The sequence below is a fragment of the Colius striatus genome, chromosome 19 (assembly GCF_028858725.1).
Source record: "Colius striatus isolate bColStr4 chromosome 19, bColStr4.1.hap1, whole genome shotgun sequence".
In the NCBI taxonomy this organism is placed as follows: domain Eukaryota; kingdom Metazoa; phylum Chordata; class Aves; order Coliiformes; family Coliidae; genus Colius; species Colius striatus.
The window spans coordinates 6,056,068-6,072,643 of record NC_084777.1 but is presented as its reverse complement, the minus strand read 5'-3'; the positions used below and the strand labels follow the sequence as shown (position 1 = coordinate 6,072,643).

At 44.2% G+C, this 16,576-nt stretch overlaps 2 protein-coding genes across 5 annotated transcripts in view; both read left to right on the top strand.

The window, feature by feature from the left end:
- LRRC8A (leucine rich repeat containing 8 VRAC subunit A) overlaps positions 1-5,895 on the top strand; it is a 21,504-nt gene extending 15,609 nt beyond the window's left edge. For 3 of the 4 annotated variants that reach the window (XM_062011306.1, XM_062011307.1, XM_062011308.1), the window contains exon 4: positions 502-5,895. In XM_062011306.1, coding sequence (XP_061867290.1) covers positions 502-777 — 276 coding nt within the window. In that variant the 3' untranslated portion in view covers positions 778-5,895. The remainder of the gene's footprint in view (positions 1-501) is intronic. The other variant, XR_009820038.1, reaches the window with a different exon arrangement.
- On the top strand, positions 5,408-16,576 carry PHYHD1 (phytanoyl-CoA dioxygenase domain containing 1). The gene is made up of 13 exons (XM_010198005.2): positions 5,408-5,494; positions 6,515-6,769; positions 9,488-9,696; positions 10,505-10,663; positions 11,187-11,262; positions 11,367-11,414; positions 13,007-13,062; positions 13,234-13,296; positions 13,393-13,414; positions 13,761-13,889; positions 15,384-15,500; positions 15,624-15,750; positions 15,899-16,576. The coding sequence occupies exons 3-13, from the start codon at positions 9,664-9,666 to the stop codon at positions 15,942-15,944; spliced, it is 876 nt and encodes a 291-aa protein (XP_010196307.1). The 5' UTR covers positions 5,408-5,494; positions 6,515-6,769; positions 9,488-9,663; the 3' UTR covers positions 15,945-16,576.

The following is a 16,576-nucleotide window of genomic DNA, read 5'->3' as shown; positions in this document are numbered from 1 at the left end:
GTCCCAGTTCTTAGGGCCTGTATGTTAGGGCCTCTATACAGGAGACTGTGTCTGGCTAGCCTCTGCTCTTATTCCAGCAGAACTAGGAGTCTTTATGGTTTCAGTGTAATACCAGTTGTGTAATAGCTGCCTAAAACAAAGGAGCTATGAGCCAATAACAGTATAAAGCGTTTGGGGTGGAAAGAAGCTAATAATCATGGGAGCACAAGACAGTGTAGGCCATCTGTGAGCACGTTTCTGGTCTTCTAGTCCCATCCTTGATGACGTCTTCTGCTTTAGCCACCACCATTGGTAATCTCTTGTAACTACTGCAGTGCCTAAAAGAGGAATCCACACAATTATGGTGTAGTGACTTTTACAATGGGAACAGTCCTTATGGCAGAAAGGAGGAGCTCACTCAAGGGAGAAGAATTATGTAGGCTTCTTGGTCTCTTTTCAGCCTGTGTCTGTGTGTGTGCTGCTGACTTTGCCTGTGACTGATTTGAGCTGGTTTTTTTTCAGATTGAGAGTCTCCCACCAGAGCTGTTCCAGTGCAGGAAGCTGAGAACCTTGCACCTGGGAAACAATGTGCTGCAGTCACTCCCATCCCGGGTTGGAGAGCTGACCAATCTGTCCCAGATAGAGCTGCGAGGGAACCGCCTGGAGTGTCTGCCCGTGGAGCTGGGAGAGTGTCCTCTGCTGAAACGGAGCGGGCTCGTGGTGGAGGAGGACCTCTTCAACACACTGCCCTTGGAAGTCAAAGAGAGGCTGTGGAGGGCAGACAAAGAGCAAGCTTGAACCCCTGGGAAAAAAGGGAAAAGCCTCTGACCAACTAGAAGGAAACAAAAGGCCATTCCAGTCCCCTTTTCCCCAGAGCCTCCCCTTTCTACCCTCCAATCATGACCAGACTAGCCAAGGAGTCCCTGAACAAACATGACTCTGTGTGAGGCAGCTTCCTGCCTCAGATGCAGGATAGGGGAAGCTTGGGACCAGGATGAGGATCAAGACAGATTAGTTGGCCTCTGAGCAAGAGCCAGTGGGAGTAAGAGGTGTTGCTGTTCTGGACAGGAAGTGGTGTGAGGTAGATGGTGCTGGTGAGAAGAATGACCTTTGAGTGGAGGAGAAAAGGAAACGTTGGGATTCCATCGTGGCTCCAAATGGGGATTACACATGTCAGGGACTGAGAGTGTCCTGTGTCCTGCAAGCAAAGATCAAGAGACTAGGAAACTTCTTGAATCTTTGTGACACTTGGTACTGTTCCCCAGTGACTTGGAGATTCAATCAGTGAGGCCCCAGAGTGGGGTGGGATAGGATACAGACAGCTAATTCTTATCTATGTGCTGGCATTAGGTTTTGGGGGATAAACTTAGCTCAGACATCATCTGGAATGCAGAAATTTGTTATAAAACTGATTTCGTTCCCCTTTGCACTCCACACCTTCTCCTCTGCTGCTGGGGAAGGAACCAAACCCTCCAAACTCTATCTGCTCTTAAGAATGCACTATTTTAAGTTTCAAGTCACTTGTGCTGATGAGTAGGCCACATAGCATCCTTCTCCAGCTGATGTGCTGGAGGCACTAACTGACAATTCCAGAGCTTTAGTCTGTTCTGAAATGGATGGTTATTATGCAAGTGGGAAAAGATGTGGATAAAAAGCAGTGGGACTGTCTTAATCCACTCTTCCAGAAGCACTGAGTTGCTTCAGGATCTGGCTTTTAAAGTTTTTTAAGCTACTTTAAAATTCCTGATATTTTGTCACATATCAAATATGAACATAGAGCTGGCCAGTGTCTTGGGGTCTCTCCTGGGTGTTAGTAGAGGAACACTCAAGTTTCCTCTGCATCTCTTGCTTTCCCTCTGCCCCAGTAAGTTGTTGAATGTTTTGCCAGTGTTTTTCATGAACAGTCTACAGAGCTGCTTGATTATTTTCTGTTGTCCTCACTTTAACAGTTGTCAGTTCCTGTTACATCTCTTGACCTAAAAGGCTAATACTGATTGAACCTGGTGCTGGAGAAGAAACCTGTCCTATTTTCCCCCGCTTTTCGTTCCCTCAGTGTTAAGGACTGGTATGAGAATCCTCTGTGGACTGAGCTCTAGATCACTGGGACAGAGCAGTCTGTATTGAAACAAGTATGACCTGTTTGGTATTTTTTTTGACAAAAACCCCAACCTTCTGCACTGGCAGAGGCAGACAACTTGTAATAGCTACTGATAATCATGTCCTTGAGGTGGAGTGGTTAAGGTGTGCCTACAGTACACCCCAAGTCTGCTCTTTTTCCATTAGAAGGAAGAGGAGGCTCATGAACTTGCAGGTGCTGGTTGTAATTCTCTGCATCAGCCCAACTGGTTGGCTCCAAGGTGGAATGCTGCAAGCAGAGGCACGAAGAGTTTGGAGGCCTCTTGTGCATACAGAGGGGGAAGCTTCAGCCATCTCCCAAGTGGTTCCTGACAAGCTGCCAGTGAGTGCTCTGGCTTAGCAAATTGTGGTGATCGCTTGGCTGTTGGGGCAATAAGGCACACTGGCTTTCTTCATCAGATGTAAGATATGAAATATATATACTAAAGATGCTGAAACCATGAACAATGTTAACTGGGCTCTGGATTTGTTGATGTTCAGATGCTTAAATAAAGCTACATTAAAATCCAGGAGATCTGTTGATAAAACTGCTTTTAAGATAGATGTGAATTCTGCCTCCCTTAGTCCATTCATTATGAAAAGTTTAAACAGTCCAGGGAATAATAGAACTAAATCTCTTTATCTGGGAAGCAAGGTACTGCAAGGCTCCTCCTGTTTCTAACAGGGCTAGTGTCTTGGAATTGTGTTAGAGTTGGGGCAGCTGCTGAAAGGATGGGGAGGTATCGATGCTTATTGGATAGTTACTTGTTCTATTTGCATGAGCATTTTGGATCAGCAGAGAGCACAAGTTGCTAGGTGGGTTTAATGCTTCTGAAGTAAAGCAGGAATGGCTTCAGTCTTAGCTACACTAATGTTTTTTTCCAGTCAGTTCCTTGTGGTGAGTGTGTGGGCTGCCTGAATGGTGAAAGAAACTTTCCTTCCCCCCCCTCTTACTCTGTGCCAAAAGATAGTATTGGAGAGTAATGGCTACTCGATAGAGGCTTGGACTCTGTTTCGTATTGAAGTCCACTGAGTAATTGGTTTACAACACGTGTTTTAGACTAGGTAGGGCTGAAAGGGCAAAGCACCTCACAGGATTTTCACCTAGCTTACAGGAGCAAAGATTTCTTCTGTATGTTTAGGTCATTGATGAGCACTTTGACTCTTGACTCCAGGTGTGATCTTAGTTATACAAACTAAATTTTACACAGCTAGCTTAGAAACTTCTATAAGCAGCTCTTGAAACTATGCTGCAGTGCTCCTAGAAGCTTGCAAGCCTCCTGGACTGTTGTGTATCTCAGTGCTGAGTCCATAGGGTAAGTGGGCAATAGATTATTCTGCTAGAAGTGAGAAACTCTTTCTAACTTCTGATGAAATATCAGAGCTATACTCCTGCTGCTTGCTGAGTAGGAACTGCCCTGTGCCTGAGGTCTTAACAAAAAAACTTGTAAGACAGGCCAGTATTGATCATGCATGAAAACACTAGCTTTTTGCTGCTCTTACAGTATTCTAAGCTCAGCTTTTTTGGTCATGGCTGCTAAGGCTTGAGAACTTCCTATGTGGCAAAACTGGGATAATCGGTCTGATAACTTGTGCCAGAAACACAGGTGGCACAAATACACTCTGCAAAACAGCAATATGTATTCTTTACTCCTGATAACGTGCTTCATGGTCTTCCTGCAAATAGATAACTGATTCCAGAGTATCAGTCTTGTATGATGAGATGGAAGAAGCTTTAAAACTTTAAGGATAGGGTCTAAACCATGATGTCCTGAATGTGTTTACTGCTCAGGACTGCTGCAAAACTCAACCCACAGCAGTGAGTCATCTCCTTCCCATACTTGTCTGGATTGCTTAGTCTGAGGGATGAATTTACAACAATCTTTCCTCATTTGCAAGTGTTCAATCTGTGTATATTGTGGTTTTTCCTTCTGTCAAGCTGAAGCGAAGAGGTTTTATTTCTAACACTGATCTGTGTCTTCAGAAAAAGTTCAACTTAAGTGGACAATCAGCAGTTTGTACCTTGTTCTCCTGACAATCTTTTCAAAGCACTCTAGGAGTAGCAAAGCAAATTATTTATTAGCTGCTAAACCATACAGCAACCTGAATTAAACCCATTTCCTCACTACCACTGCTGAGTTGAAAGAGTTCTTGGAGTAGATGCACTCTCATCCTGTGTTAGGAGCAAAGGTCAGTAGAATGAAATTGTACTTTTCCTGCTAAATATCCCAAAAAGTATTAAGTTGCAACCAATTATTTTGAACCAGCAGAAAGGCAAGGAATTACCAAAACTATGAAATGTGTTAAGTCTTGGTATGTCTCTCAAACAATGCACTGGATCTTTAGCTGATGTTGTTCTTTAAGATTGCTTTCTGATTTTATTATTTGCTCCCCAGTGAAATCAGCAGCTGGAATTCATTTACTCTGCCAGTCTGAATGGTTAAATAGCTGTTACAGGTATCTTGCATCATGTGGTGTTCTTTGGAACTTCCTGATAATATCCTACCTCATTTAAAATTGTTCTTATTGCCATTTATACACACCATTTAGCTCACTTCAATTAAAACTCTTGCTGTTCATTACCATAAATAGTATTAAGTGGCTTTCTGTTGCTGAACCACACTGAGACCCTCTTTCTCTCCCCCCAAACAAATGATTCTAGGAATTTTGAGAACAAGAAGACATCCTTTACAGAGGATTAAGTGTTCAAATATTGATTCAACAGCTGAGGCATTGTTTCCTTTCCTTACCTTTGTTTCTGTCTGGAAGGGACTCATCCTCTGAATTCTTTGGATTTCTTTCTTTTAGTCCTTGAGGGGAGAGCTAATTTTTTTCCTCAGTGATAGCTGTGCCTTCTCTAGAGATACCTCAGTGTAACTTCTCCACAGAGGCACTTGCTCCTTCAAGTGTGTGTGTCCTAGTCTCTGCCTGAAGCTGTCTGCTCCCTCTGATTCTTCTTTCAGCCATGGAGAGATTTGTTAACTTTGGCATGACTTCTCCCTGACAAACAACATTGTCATACTGTAAACAGTAGTCACCTATGCTGAAATGTTACCTGAGGTAAGGCTGTGTGAAGAGTTAAAACTATTGCTTAAGCTTCACTTTGGATTTTTTTTTCTCATTGCATTTTAAAAGGATTTTTCCTCTCTGCACTGTTTGGCCACAGCAGGTCCTGTAACGTGCCAAAAGGTTTTCTGTCCTACCTGCATCCTAACTGCATGAAGCAGAACTGGAACTGGACAAAGGCATTTGACTCGGATCTTTCTTCCTCTGTCCCTCCAGCTGCAGGGATAGGTGAATATTCAACTGCTTTGGCAGTGTGAAACCCTCCAAAGAGCTCATCTCCAAAATCCCTTTTTGACAGAAGCTGTGCTTGAGTTGCTGGACCCCAATAGCAAAGGTGAACTTTGTGTGAATTCACATGAAGAAAGGCTTGATTCAGGATTTCTGGAATTGCCCTTCCCTTCCTCCCTCAGTCTCCTTTAAAGGAATGTTATTGAACAATGGGGGAATTTTCTCTAGAAGGGGGCTAATGAGCCTGAGTCATCTTACACAGCTGACAATTGTTTAAGACACTACTCATGGCTTAAACATTGTTCACTCCCAGTCTGTAAATGCAGGGTTGTGGTTTGGCATCTGAGACCTGCGACTTGATGTAACAGAATCATGATACTCACTCTGTATGTGGGACTGTTTGGGCAACTGATCAGCAGTGCTTCCACCTTAGGCACTGAAGGCTGCTATTGTTTCCTCTGAAAGACATGTAACTTCAACAAAATAAAAGTTTTAACTTTTCATTTGCATTTTCCTTTTATGTCTTGCTTTCTTTTCTATATGCAAAGGCACTCAGCCTTTCAGGATCTTGCTTTTTTCAGGAGACAGATGTTAATAATTGCAGCTATTGTGTAGGATTATTGTGCTTTGGGTTTTTTTAACTCCTCACAGGAATCTTGTGGGTTATGACATTCCTTTATGAATAAGCAAAAAGTAGATGTACAATGAAAGAAGTGCTGCTCAGGGGCAAGCCTGGACTGCCTGCCATATTTCACCATCACAAATGGCTGGAGTGGGTTATGTTGCCAAATCTGAGACTGGGGGGATTGTTGTGTGTGTAGGCAATAATCAGTTTGAGTTTTCAAAATGCATGTTGCACTCCCCTTCCCTAGGAAAGGGATAGGGAGGGAAGTGAAGGGACAAAACTGCCTGTTGCCATAGAATAGACAACTGCTGGTAACAAATTATTTGTGTTTCCTAGCTGGCTGCCTACTTTTTCAACTGAAAATGCTGGCAGTGTCCTTGGTCCCTGAGCATGTTCATGACGTGTTACAGAGAATCAGCCTGTCACTTTCAAAGCCAGTTTTGAGTCTGTGCAGCTCACTTACTGGACAGAAAGGTTTTATCTTGTGTTTTGCTTTCTCAGGCTTCTTTTATCCCAGACTACAGTGACATTGGCTCCACTTCAGTGACAGAAGATGTGAGTGGACTGTGAAAGAGGTGGAAGGTAGTTGTGATGCTGCTTGTTGGCACTGAGTTTTGATGAAATATGTGGCAGGACTGACCCAAGAATGGAGAGGACAAGATGCCCCTTGTCATCTAAAGCACACTTGGACTGCAGCTCCTTTTGGCAAGGATTTTCCATCTCTTTGACTAGCTGAGCAAAAGGAAAGCACCAAAGGTACCATCAAAGGAAAACTGTTGCTTGCTGGTTTCCTGCAGGACTTAAATACAATGATGGGGAGAGAGTCCAAGGGTGAAGAATGGCTCTTTCTTGGAAAGACTTTTAATCATGATAATTCCAAGTTTTGATTAAATAGAGGCAGCTGGAACTGTATTGGTTTTGTTCCAGTAAAACCCTCTAGCCCTACTGCACCATAAGCTTTTACTTGCTGATTTTTGGACACAGTAACCATCTTGGTTTTACCCATTGGTGACAATGAGAACTCTCTGGATGGAAAATTACTGGTTTTCAGGCTTCTAATAACTGTAAAGAAAGACTCAATACAGGGAAACCAAGATATTCAAGGATCTGTGCCACTTTAAATATTAATAGGTTGTTTAAATACTCATTATGGTTCCTGTGCTCCTTGTTTCTCATTAAATGTTGTGTCACTTCTTGCTGCTCATATTGAAGACTTCAGGAGAGGTGATAAGAGATCTAGCTGAAATTTTTGCTTACCTAATAACCCTGACAGCTCCAACAGCTGCAGTTTTGGTGAGAGTGCTGAGCTGCTTAAACTTGCTGTGGAGTAGCAGCAAGCTGGCTTGGCTCCACAGGGTTTCAATAAGAACTCTTACTGGGGAGGAAATTAGGATAATTGTGCCAGTCAAGAAGGCATTTGAAACACTTGTGCTTTGTCTGCTGCAGGGTTGTCCCTGATCCAGCTGTCACTGCTCCTGTACCTCTCATGCAGGCATGGGATGGGCTTTGGCAGCCTCCAATGGAGTTTGACAGAAGTGCAGTTTTCTTGTGGAGCTGGCAGGAGAAAACGTTGTTTGTTTGCAAAAGAGCTCTTGGAGGGGGAGGAAGGGAAGGAAAACAGGGTCATTTCCCAGTTTTGTCCAAGTACTTTCTACTTTCCTTAATTAAACTGAGTGGAAGAGAAGGTATTTACAAGGATGACACCCTTCTCCTTGACCTTTTTTGGCATTGTGGGGTAGAGGTGGTTTTCCCTTTGCTGAAAAGGTCTTTCCAAGCCTCAAAACAAGAGCGTGTCTGGAGTGGCAAAGACCTGGAGGACAGACACTAAGGAATGGTCACCTCTCCTGGTTTGTGCAATCAATTATCTTCTGGGAATTGTTGTGTTGTGTGCTGCAATCTGCTGTTTATTGCCCCAAACAACTCCTACAACAGGAAAGCTGTGGTTTGCTGTCATGCCTATGAACTAAACCAGCTCCTGCAGTCACCATGTGTGCATAAGGAGGGGAGTGGAGAAGAGATGACGTGCTAAATGACTGCAAGAAACGAATAGAGCTGGCAATGAGAAATACCTGACATTACAAATGACAAAGAGGGCTTGAGGAGTGGCCCAGGAGTGTGTAGTGGTGTGTTCCTCCAGGGTTGCTGCCTCCCAGTGAGGGGTAAAGGGGATCCTAATGAGACCCCCTTACAGGCAGCAGCTCCAGCAGGATTTCTGCCACTGGTTACACACCTTCCTTAGCAGTGTTTCAGCTCTAACCCTGGGTGGGAGTCTGTTAACAAGGAGGAGGAACTCCTGGATTATTTTCTTTGTTTTGCAGCAGTGGAAGCTGATTGTTTCCCCTCCACCTTTAGAGCTCAGTGATTTAACACCTGGCAAAACAGCTTTTTAGGACTACCAAATCCCCAGCTTCTTGTGTGCAGAGGAGAACTTGAAAGCTAGCTGAAAATGCTCAAAAAGTGCTGTTTCCCAGTGAAAACACAGAATCCTCTAGTTATTGATAACAGAAAAATAAAAAGGAAAAGAGACATGCACAAGACAGGAAGGGATTTTTATCCAGAGTTGATCCTCTTGTGGAACAGAGGACTATTTTTTCCCAAAGATGGCTTTTTTGGCAAATATATTTGGAAGTAAACACCTTCCCACGAGCATTTTGCCGTTCTCCCTCTCACTGGGTTTTCTTTTGGCTGCACAAAACCGCCCTCATGCTGTTATTTATTTGTGCAGTGCTGCTGAAAGGATATTTTCAGTGTTTCCTGGAAGAGCCAAACACTTATGGGGTGTTTTTTTTTTCCCCTCTGGAGAGAGAAACCTTCCCCAGGGACTGGTGTGTGATGGGAGGATGTGTTGGCAGGGAGCAGGGAGCGCTGCTGCTGGGCTGGTGCCTGTTCTTCACTCTCTGCTGCTTTTTAGGTCTTGTTTCTACATTTTCTGTCTCTAGTTTGAACTGTGGCTTTGGGTTTATCTGTTTAGAGGGACATTTTGAGCTGTAGGAGGGCGACCTGAGCAAGTGAAGATGTGTATCACCCAAGAGCAGCTGTGAATGAAAAGAACAGAGATGGTCTCTGTGAATTTTACAGACCCCTCAGTGAAAGCTCTCTAGTTTTAATACCCTTTAGTCTAACGTTTGTTAGGCTGGGTTGCTGGAGCCCCTTTCAGGTGCCAAAGTGCCAGCAGGACTTACTGACTCAGCAAAAAAGACTGCAGGAGATTGAATTGTCACTTCAAATCTGTTTAAAAACTTCTAGGTCTTTTCATTCCACTTGATTCTTATTTTCCTGCCCCTATTTTGCAACTGTGTTTTCCAGTTCAACTGCTCTATTTTCTTTTAATCTAGCTTATTAATGAAAAGACCAATTCCTCCTCAAAGAGGAGTGAGTCAAGTTTGTGATCACGTTGGAGCACAACACTTTTTGTGCACTTTGTTAGCACTGAGAGGCAAAGCAAAACTCTCCAGCCCTTAATGTCCCCACCAGGAACAGAGGTGGGGACAAAACCCCTGGAGAGGCAGCTCTGGCTGCGCAACATCCTGACTGCCCAGTGCTGGCTGTTCTCGAGTGCTGCGAAAGGGATCACGTGAAGAGGCGGAGAGGCGGCTCTGCAGAGCCTGGGAGGCATCGAGGTGTTGCTGGGGGGATCCTGGGAGCTTCTGATGGCGTTTGTAAGCCAGCAGCAGATCCAAAAGGTAAGGAGCTGCACCCCGGGGAAGGAGAGTGTCTACAGTGCAGGTGGGTAATGCTACTTGTGAGATACAGTCACTGTTGGTTAAGTGAGGTCAGGTCCAGCAAAGATCTGCTTTACAAACACTTTTCTTCTCAGCTACTTGTGTTATTTTCGTTTTGAGAGTGGGAAGATCCTGCTGTGGCTACAAACTGTTCCAGAAGGCAACCTGTCCCACAGAGCTCTTGGAGGAGTTTCTCTTGTGCCCTTCTGTCTCTGCTGCTCAGCTCTCACCCATGAAGTCTCAATCTGCCTGTGAAAGGATAATCTCCAGGGTATTCTATATAAAGAAGCTGTAGTGCCAACAGAGTTCACTTATTTTGTAAGGGATTGTGTAGTCAGCTGTGAGAAATCACCCCGGGATTTTTCCCTTAGAGAAAACAACCACTTTCCAGCTTGCAGAGGAACCCCATTCTTAGTTGGCACACAGGTATGGCTGCTCTGTGTTGTCAGGCTTTGTAAGTTAATAGTTGCTGGTTGCACATATTAGACCAGATATCATTAAATCACAAAGGCTCTAGCCAGGGTATCTTCTCTGCTTTGTGGTCTGAGGGGTTGTTCTTCTCTGAATAGAATCTGAGCCTGTTGGTGAATTATCTTTTTTATAATAGAAACCCCTCCTGAAATGGTAAGAGGTTGTCCAGCTGCAGAGCTGAACTTGGGATGCTTTTCATACCGAGCTGGGGCACAGCCAAGGGCCAGAGCTGCTTTCTCTTGCTTCCTGCTGCTTCCCCTGAGGACTCTGGAGGAGAGCAGTCACCCTTCTCTTCCAGTTCCGTGAGGATGGCTTCCTTGTCCTTGAAGATTTTTTCACTGCAGAGGAGTGTGACAGGATGAGGAGTCAGATTCAGAGGATCATAGCAGAGATGGAAGTGCCACCACACTGTCGCACTGAGTTCTCCACCAAGGAAGAGGAGCAGCTCCAGGCACAGGTACCAACCAGTGCTGTCCCTGGAGGAGTGCTTAAAGGGGAAAGGCAAATAGCTGCCAGGGATTTGTGCTGAGAGAATGTGACTCTTCTAACTGAGCATATCACCAAGAGGCATTTGCTCTCCAGCTTCCTACAAACGTTTAGTTGTGCTCTTATCAGAGGGTGAGGGGGGAGAGGATGTGTGTGTGTGGCTCTGCTGTGCTTTCAGCCACAGCTATTGCCCACAAGCAGCTCTCTCAGATCACTTTGTGTGTGTTCTGCAGACAGCAAACAGATTATTTTTCAATGCAACCAGCAAAAGAAAAGCAAGAGTAGGCCCTGTGTGAGAGGTTCCTGTAAAGTCCTAATCAATGCAAAGACATTTAGCATTGTGGAAAGCCTTTTTGAGTGAGTTCTATTGACTGTGTTCTGTTTGTGCTGCGCCTCGATGGGAAAAAGATGCAGGTGAGTATTAACACTTTGACTGAAGGTTTACTGATGTTTTTTAAAAGATCCCATCTTTACTGGGCTCTTATCCCTGGCAGGGGAGCTCGGATTATTTCCTAACCAGTGGAGACAAGATTAGGTTCTTCTTTGAGAAGGGTGTTTTGGATGAGAGAGGTAAGCCCTGGCTGGAGTTTGGCACAGGGAGGAAACAGAAGTTTCCAGCTCTAGGGATGATTCCTGCTTGGTAAGCAATGTTAAATTCTGGTTTTGTTTCATAGGTAACTTCCTAATTCCAAAGGAGAAATCCATCAGCAAGATTGGCCATGGTATGTTTTAAAGGCTGGGGTTATGAGAGGGATAGACAGAAGGGATGTCACTTTCAGACATGAGGATTTCTCCAGACCTGCTCACTACAAACAACCCTGCCCATCTGAGCTGAACCCTTTCTGAGCAGAGCAGTGACTTCTTCCCTCTTCTGGTGCTTTGCTGTGCTTCCTGGGGATGACTGTCACAGATCACAAACCTCACCCCCTCTTGCCATGGTGGCCATGCAGCTCCTGTCTTTGCAGCCCAGAGCTGTTTTACTCTGGGTTTCTGCATTAAATTATTCAGCTTGCTTTCTACACCTCAGTGTGCTTTCCCCCACGTCCCTCTGTCAGTCTCTGCAATTCTGTCTGTGCTGCCCCTCATTCTGCTGTCAGACTGTTATGTTCTGATTCTTTGCAAAAAAAAACCCCAACCCTTCTAGGAGGTTGTTCAGCTCTGCATAGCACAGAGCCACTGACATGTAAAAGACTGGACTCCAGCCCTTGTCTCTTTTATGTAAGACACTGCTCTAACCACTCTACCACATAACCTAAGACTGGTCACGTTCAGTACAGATCAAACTCTCTTCTGTGTCCTGTGCAGTGATGGGTCACCAATGCCAAAGCTGTCCTCTCCATTTTGGTGTCACCAGCATCTTTTCTTTCCCTGTCCTGGTTTTGATTTGACCTATTTCCTCTCTCCAAGCTACTGAACTTGTGTTGCACAAGAAAACCCATGGAAAATAAGAGCAGAATTCACTGCATCTCCAAACACATGAACTGTGGTCACATTAAACTTCACTAAAGCTGGAAATCCACTACTGAAAGTTCTTGGTTCTCTGACTTTCTCAGAAAAACACTTCCCCTCCACCCCCAGCCCCTTTGCCATTCTCTTATACTTCAGCTTTTCCCTGGGGGAAGTGAAAGTGAGAGGCAATGCCTGCTGACTCAGCAACTTACCCGTTCAAAATGCTTCTCTAGACTTATTTTTTTGTAATTACTCCTTTTGGTCGAAGTCTTGCTTCATCCCCTGCTCAGGAGCAGCTCCTGCTGAACCTGGTTGTGTGTCCTCATAGCAAATTTGATCACAATGAGGTAGAGGCACGAGTCTAAATCTTTGCTTTATGGTTTGGTCAGAACTGGGCTGTAGCAAATGTCTGTGTGAGAATAGCTCTGACCTGCAGGCTGTGGCCTTCTCTGAAGGGCACCAAAGATAAGCCCCAGCTCAGTTTTGCAGCAAATACTGTTTTGGTAGGTCTCAGAAGTATGCTTTAAAAGGGTGAATTTACCCACGTGGCTCAGGTCACGTTTCATGTTTGATTTGTATAGTTTAATACTCACCTCACAGCCAGTTGTTTTGCCCATTCTGTTATACACTGGTTTTTATGTAGCTGCAGTTTGTGGCCTGTGAGTGATTATATCTTTGGTCTCTAAAGAAGACTGTGCAAATCTACAAGTGTTGTATCACCTTGGGCATGATGAGCCACATATATCCACTCTTGGGAGGGATGAAAGTTATCTGCTTGGCTGTTGTCTCTGCAGCTTATCACTGAGAGCTGCCAAATTTCCTTCTGTTTATTAAACTTCAGTCTGAGCCTTTTCTTTCCCCTTAGCTTTACATGCTTATGATCCTGTCTTCAAGCAAGTCACACACTCCTCCAAGGTGCAGGTGAGCTGTTCCTTTTCCCCAGAATGGTCTCCATAAACTGTGGAGTAGTTGGTCTCAATTTTCTAGACTCCAAGGATAGTAAGTTTGTCAATAAAGAAAATATCTTCAAAGAATAATGCTTGTCAGTGTGCAGAAACCAGCAAACATAAATCTTGGAAAGTTTTCTTGCAGGAATTGGGAAGAAAACTAGGCCTTGAGAGACCAGTAGTTGTGCAAAGCATGTATATCTTCAAGGTACAGTAATTCAAGTCATCACTCAAGAAATAAGACCCTGTTAGGTGGGAAGCTGTGAAGCTCTTCTCTTCACACCTCACCTTTCTTTCCTTGCAGCAACCTGGCATTGGTGGTGAAGGTGAGATTTGTATTGTCTCTGTGTCATGCTGCAGATAATACTCCTGTAGGAAAGGAATATTACCAGGAAAAGGGCTCAGAATCAAGTTTAAGCCTGTGAGTTCTGTGCTCCAAACCTCTTTTTAAATTAGGAAGCAATCCTGTTTTCCAGAAATGTTTCTACATCATAAGCAGCTTGAACAAAGAGCAACTGTTAGATTTGCAGCAGGCTGAAAGGTGGTATTTTAATGCAAGATGTAATGTGTATGACAGATGGGTGGGCAGGGTAGGTCAGGTTGAAGTTGGGGAGAACAAGCCAGCTGACTTTCTAGGAGGCATTAAAAGAGCTTAACAACTGTGTTTTGCAGTGACCCCACACCAGGATGCCACCTTCCTGCACACAGAGCCTCTGGGCAGAGTTCTGGGGTTTTGGATTGCCCTGGAAGATGCCACACAGGAGAATGGCTGCTTGTGGTTCATTCCTGGCTCTCACACCAGTAAGAGTTATGGTAGTTTGGTGATTACTGTGAAACATGTTCCTTTATCTTGATTAAGAGTGGAGGGTAACACGACTGTCTTGTGTTCTCTGCACCATGGAGTGCCTGCAGAAACACACTGCTGTTCTCTATTGACTACAAGGATCTCCCTTTCTGCTACTGCAAATCTACAACCACACTTTGCAGCAGGTTATTAACTGCTTCACTTGGCCCTTGGCCACCAGTCCATCACATGAGTCTAACATAACAATGTTTTTAGAATGAAGTAGGTAGTGTACACGACTGACACTGTTTAAAGGTGATATCTAGCCTAGGAACAAAGAATCCAGGGTGCTGGGGCAAGGAAGGACAGTCCTCCAGAGTTTTGATTTACTCCTGAATCTGTTAAGGGGAGACCTATTAGAACTGCTCCTCAATCTCTTTTCACTTCAGTGCTATTTCAGAAGCTTCTCCTGCAAGATTCAGAGTCTTCCTTGCTGAAGCACTGAGATTTAAGACCTTTCAAAGTAAAGAAGGTCTTTAAACTACGGGGTCTTTCTTCCTGTAGTGAAACAGGTCACTGCTATATAGTGATGCTCCTCTCAGTTTTTGACTGTAGCCTTGAAAGTGTTCATCAAGTCTGATCTGGGCTGAAAGGAGCAATGATCCTCTTTTGCTTTCCAGAGTAGAAATACACTGAAAAAATCTTTGTTTTTTTCCTCATCCATTCCCAAAGCTGTTTCTTTTCCAGGTTGCATCCTCTTCACAAAGATCCCTTTTTTTTCCCCCTGGCTGATATTTTTGTTTTAGTCCTGACAGTCCTATGTAAGGGGAATAAAACTCCTCTTCCACAAACACACATGACTGTCAAGTCTTTGTCTGAATTACAGTAAAGAAGGAAAGCCTCCAAGTCTCCACAGGGATGACTCAGACACCACCCAAACCATCAAAGAACAGTTTTCCCAGGGAAACACAGACAAAACCAGATCAGCACAGCCTCGTGCAATGGCTGTTGTGACTGATGGCAGTTGCTCTGTGTGTGTAACCACTGCTGGATAACCAGCACAGCTTTCTGTTTTCTTCACTAGCTCTAGGGCACACTAATAAGCTTTTGCTCACTTAAGCATTCACTCAGTGGGTGTAATCATAGTGCTCTTCAGATTTTAAGACACTCATCTCTCATAAATTCTGGAGTCAGCTGTGCTTTGTGATGTGTGCTCTTACAGAAAGGAGAAAGGGACCAAAGGTTGGCTTTGCATAACTATAGGACTATTTGTGTTCCTAAAGGGATATGTTGCAATCATCAGAGAAGCATTTAGGTTGGAAAAGACCTTTTGAGTCCAACCAGTGCACAGAAAGGCAAACAAAAGGCTGTTTAGCAGTTTCTGCCACAGCTGGAAAATCCTAAATCTTTGCTTAATTAAAAGGAACCACAGATAATGATTCTGTGCTGTGCAGGATGTAGTTAGCTGGTTAATTTGGGGGTGTGTGTTTGCTTATTCTGTGGATTCTCAGGTGGGATTACCCGGAGGATGGTCCGTACAGCTCCCGGTACCTCCACGTGTGTCGAGTTTGTAGGGTCAGAGCCGGCCTATGATGACAGCCAGTTCATACCTCTGCCTACAAGGAAAGGTAAAAACAACCCCCAAACAAGTCTGCTTTACAAGAAAAGGAATTATAACTGTAACTCTCTTGGCTTTAAATGGTGGTACTCACATCTTGAAAACAAACAGTGCAGATGTTTCTTTCTAACAGGTGGACTCATCCTGATCCACGGGGAAGTTGTCCACAAGAGTGAACTGAACAGCTCGGCATCTTCTCGCCACGTGTTCACCTTCCATGTCATGGAGGCCAAAGACACCAGCTGGAGCAAAGAGAACTGGTAAGGTGCCCATCCAAACAAGTAGCTTCCATTAATGGTGTTGCTTGTTGCACAGTTTCTGTTGTCAGTACCTCATTTAGCATTGATTTCATACCTCTAGAAGTGGAATAGTTTCTGAAGCTGTTTCTACCCCTTTCTTACTTCCTAGGCTCCAGCCAACTCCTGAATTGCCTTTTCCATCACTCTACACTTGAAGGCAGTGATTGGCTTCTGGAGTCAATAGCTCATCAATACTCCTTTTGATCATTTGTTCGTGTTCCCTTTCAATACAACTTTCACCAGATCAGCTCTCAAGATGAATTCATCCTCTTCTCAGAACGAGGACCCCTGACACAGCTGAATTCACCTGGATCAAACAGCAGCTTCTACTGCAGCATGAGCCCTACTAGTGTGAGAGTAGTCACCCAGTCCTTTTGGTAAGGAAACCTTCCCTCTTGAGAACAGACCACTGCACCTTGACTGGGACCAGTTAGAAGTATTCCTTCTGTCAGTATTCTGATATTTAAGTCAGCAGCTCATGTAGTGCATGTCTGGGTTGATCCCAGCAATGCAGGTGAATGGGTCATGTGAAGGTGACTTTTACCCCTAGGTGTCTTTCCTACATTGTTTGAATAACATTGTTTATAAATAATCCTGTTGTGGGCAAAATGAAACACAAAATCTACTTTTATCATCAATCTTTTAAGTATTTCTAGTAAACTGCAGCTGAGTGTTTGATCTCTGGGTGTGTTGATTAAATCTATCATGGTTCTTAACCATTCATGTTGAAATCATGAAAACAAAATCCCCAAACTCCAACCATTTAAATAAAAACACAGAAATTCTC

Excerpts from the sequence above, each read along its gene's own strand:
- PHYHD1 (XM_010198005.2), top strand. The coding sequence starts at position 9,664 with ATGGCGTTTGTAAGCCAGCAGCAGATCCAAAAG. Across the intron at positions 13,063-13,233 it reads CACACTCCTCCAAGGTGCAG|GAATTGGGAAGAAAACTAGG; the intron begins GTGAGCTGTTCC and ends GTTTTCTTGCAG. Across the intron at positions 13,297-13,392 it reads AAAGCATGTATATCTTCAAG|CAACCTGGCATTGGTGGTGA; the intron begins GTACAGTAATTC and ends CTTTCCTTGCAG.